Source organism: Gavialis gangeticus, unplaced genomic scaffold (genome assembly GCF_001723915.1).
Source record: "Gavialis gangeticus isolate Ggan-Ray unplaced genomic scaffold, GavGan_comp1, whole genome shotgun sequence".
Taxonomy (NCBI): Eukaryota; Metazoa; Chordata; order Crocodylia; family Gavialidae; genus Gavialis; species Gavialis gangeticus.
Window position 1 is genome coordinate 56,655,337 of NW_017728993.1, and position 3,760 is coordinate 56,659,096.

General features: G+C 46.3%; 1 protein-coding gene across 1 annotated transcript in view; it reads left to right on the plus strand.

The window, feature by feature from the left end:
• Positions 1-3,496: 3,496 nt before the first annotated feature.
• Positions 3,497-3,760, plus strand: part of NMNAT2 (nicotinamide nucleotide adenylyltransferase 2) — a 135,378-nt gene continuing 135,114 nt past the window's right edge. Inside the window, exon 1 of the mRNA XM_019501750.1 lies at positions 3,497-3,680. Within this exon, the coding sequence (XP_019357295.1) occupies positions 3,596-3,680 (85 nt within the window). The 5' untranslated portion in view covers positions 3,497-3,595. The remainder of the gene's footprint in view (positions 3,681-3,760) is intronic.

Sequence of the window (3,760 nt, forward strand, 5' to 3'; positions counted from 1 at the left end):
GTGTGTGACTAGCTAGCAGGCAGCCATCTACACATGTGTTGCAGTGGCATAAATTACTCCATTATAGGATAGTACTTGTTCCAGACAGCACTGTCCTATGGTGGATTTAATTAATTTACCGTGCTCTAATATGGGCACATGTGTAGATGGTGACGCATCACTGTGGAGCTAATTAGTCAACTCCACAGTAAAGTGCATGTGTAGATGCACCTATTGTATTCTAATTTACTTTTAAAAAGGGCAGGCTTCTATATCATTTCTTTACTCTTTGTAATAAATATGGTGAAATTTACTCTTTTTCCTTCCCTCCTTCCTCCACATGTAGTGAGACAACACAAGACTTATGCTCTGCTTAAGTCCCCCTTAAGCCCTGTTCTGACAACTGTATAGATTTTAGGGCCAGAAGGGATCATTATTACAATCCCAATCTGGCCTCCTGCATAATACAGGCCATGAATTTTATCTGGTGATTTCTGCATCAAGGCTATTGCTTGTGACTGATGTTGGCTGCTTATCACTGCCTGACTGTCTGATGTTTAGGTGGTTTGGGGTGTTTGGCTTTAAGGTATAACAAAATACATTTTAACTTTCAGGATTTCAAATGTTTTTATGTCTTCAAAAACAATGTTCCCTCAAGGATTTTTTTCTCTGAAATGACTGATAGATGTTTACAACCTTAATACATATTTTTTTCTGCCTGGGAGTATTTTCTGGAGCTTTTCCAATGTAGGTTTCAGTGTCTTCTTTTAAAAGAGCCCTGGGTAGTGCATATAAACTGCTTCCTGTTTTCAGTGCTCTATTTGTAGAGTGTTTTTTTATTGTTTGTTTAATTCTGATGGATTAGATATATGGGTAGACTTCATGGTCCCTGTCAGATTTTCCAAAAGCCTTCAACCTGCAAGGTCTATTCAGAAGGAACTTGTGAGTTATCAAATACTAAGAGGTTTTGAACAATGTTGCCAAGACAGAAAAGGAGTACCATTAATACCCAGTCCCCATAGCAGATTATACAGAGCTTCTGTGACACACCACAATTTTTCTGAAATTCTATGTAGCTGAACAAGACCAAAAAAAGCAGGGGGAGAGGGACAAGGAAAGAAAAATGTTTCAATATTTTCTAACTCTTCCACAAGGGTGAACTAGTCAGAGAGATCCATGACAATCTGTGTATAGCTGGTCTAAAGAAACATCATGGGTGTGTTTTACTGTGTCCCACCAGTGTCACTGTGAGAGGCCTGTCTCTGGCCGTGTGTAAACAGTGCTCACTGCAACACAGCACAGATTTTAGCTAGTGCCTTTAAGCATCCCCGCAGTATAAATAACAAGCATTCCCACAGTATAAATAACAATAATAATACTATTTTTCTACACAGATGGGCTGCAGGAACCATCTTATTAATGGTTCCAATTAGATTGTTATCATAACTCTGAGTTGATCCATGGCCTTTTCATAATACAAAACTTTTCAAGATATAGACTCTGGCAACAAGGGGGAGGTGGGGCAAGAAACCATCTGGATTAGCCAGCATTGAATCATGTTGATTAAGCATGAGAGTCACAAAGATAAATGCATAAACTGGGGCCATATGACCTCTGTTGTTAGCAGAAATGAAAGACACAAGGAGAGAGGAAAGGAAAGAGAAAAGGTGGGTATAGCACTGTAGAGCTGGCAAGGACAGAGAGCCTGAAGTATAATAATAAATGTTTGGGACTGCCAAATCTTAGAGAAAAAGACAGAGAGATGGCACTTCTGTTACAGGAAGGGGGAGAAAGGGAGCACTGCAAGTAGGAGTATTTTCTCCTGGGAAAGCAACTGGATACAGCAAACAGAACCTTTAGTGCTAGAAAGTATTCAAGAGGCATTTGGGGTGATGGGAGCACTATTCAGTGTTTGACAATAGTCTTCTGCAGCTGCACCCTGATGTGAATCCAGTCTAGTGGGTTACCAGTCATACCTTCCAAGTGTGTTGTGGGAACCAGTCCCAGTCGTACTTGCCTGGTCTGCAGGTTTCCAGTTTCCATGCACTATTCCTAAACATTGTGTTGGGAAAGGGGATCCAGTCTTCAGTAAGCCCTCCTACACAGTAAGACAGAGCAGAAGATCCTACTTCCAACTGCCTTTTCTAGGGAGAGAGGCAGTTTGGGATAAAAATTGCCATGAGACACATAAAAGGTACACATTTTTCCAGTACTACAGACCAGGAGGCATCAGGGTCCAAATTCTTCCAGTGGAGTGGCTATGCTCATCCTTGTTGTCAGTTGGGGCTAGGGATCCAACATTGTCAAGATTTAGCTGCCAGACCTCATCCAGGTCCTAGTTACAGGTGCTTATGGCACACCTGCTAGCATTCCTCCAGCTTTACTCCAGATGCAATGGGACTGGCTACATTTGCTCTATTCAGTATTGCCCAGGAACAAAAAATATCCTACCTAGATCTCACAGGAATAATACACTGGATCCCAGTAGAGTGGGGCCTATTTTCCCAGCATGTATAAGAGTCTGGAGTATTATGGACAGTAGAAATGGCTGAGGGAGGAGCGGAGAAGTGATCTAGATTCAGACATTCCTAGCTGGAGACTTGGGGGCAAAATCTGGCTAGATCTAGAAGGAGCCTGGTGTCACCTCTGGGCTCTGTGTGTGTGTGTGTGTGTGTGTGTGTGTGTGTGTGTGTGTGTCCAACAGCCCCTCACTTGTGTATGTGTATGCATGTATATAACAGTTCCTCTCTGAGCTGTGGCCTGTGTAATTGTGTGTCTGCACATGTGTGTGTCCAGCAGCCCTTTACTTGTTTAGGTATATCCATGTGTCTACAACAGCTCTTCTCTGGGCTGTGATTGTTTGTGTATGTCCAGCAGCCCCTTGTCTGTGTACATGTAACCATGTCTACAACAGTTCCTCTCTGGGCTGAGATTGCATGTGTGTGTGTGTGTGTCCAGCAGCCCCTTGCTTTTGTATGTGTATCCATGTCTACACCAGCTCCTCTAGGCTGTCAGTGTGTGTGTGTGTGTGTGTGTGTGTGCACGTGTGTGCGCGTGTGCACATGTGTGCATGTGTGTGTCCCCAACAGCCCTTCACTTGTGTATGTCTACTACACCTCCTCTCTGGGCTGTGATTGTGTGTGAATGTGTCTGGCAGTCCCTTGTGTAGTGTATCCATGTCTCTACCAGCTCCTCTCTGGGTTGTTAATTGTGTGTATGGTTGTGTGCCTGTGTCTGGCATCCCCTCACTTATGTACTTGTAATCCATGTCTACAACAGCTCCTGTCTAGGCTGTGACTGTGTGTGTGTGTGTGTATGCATGTACCCACATCTCCTACCTCTCAGCTCCTCTCTGGGGGGGCGGTATGTGCATGTGCGTGTGTGTATGTGTCCGTACGTGTACTTCTGTGTATGTGTACATGTATGTATGTACTGTGGGTGCGCCTCCCCGGCAGCCCCTGTCTCCGGCGCTGAAAGCGTTAAGGGCGGAGGAGTGACGCCGCCTGCGCCTGCCTCCGCTCCCGGAGCCCCCAGCACTGGCTGCGCCTCACCCGCGCCCGCCCCTGCAGACGCCCGAGACGCAGCGAGGGAGGCGAGCGGCGGCCGCACGGGAGCCATGACCGAGACCACCAAGACCCACGTCATCCTGCTGGCCTGCGGCAGCTTCAACCCCATCACCAAGGGCCACATCCAGATGTTCGGTGAGTGCGGCCGGCGCCGGCTCTGCGGCCGCCCGGCGCTGGCGCCGCTCCAGCGCGCTAGGGCGGAGGCTGCTGCTGCT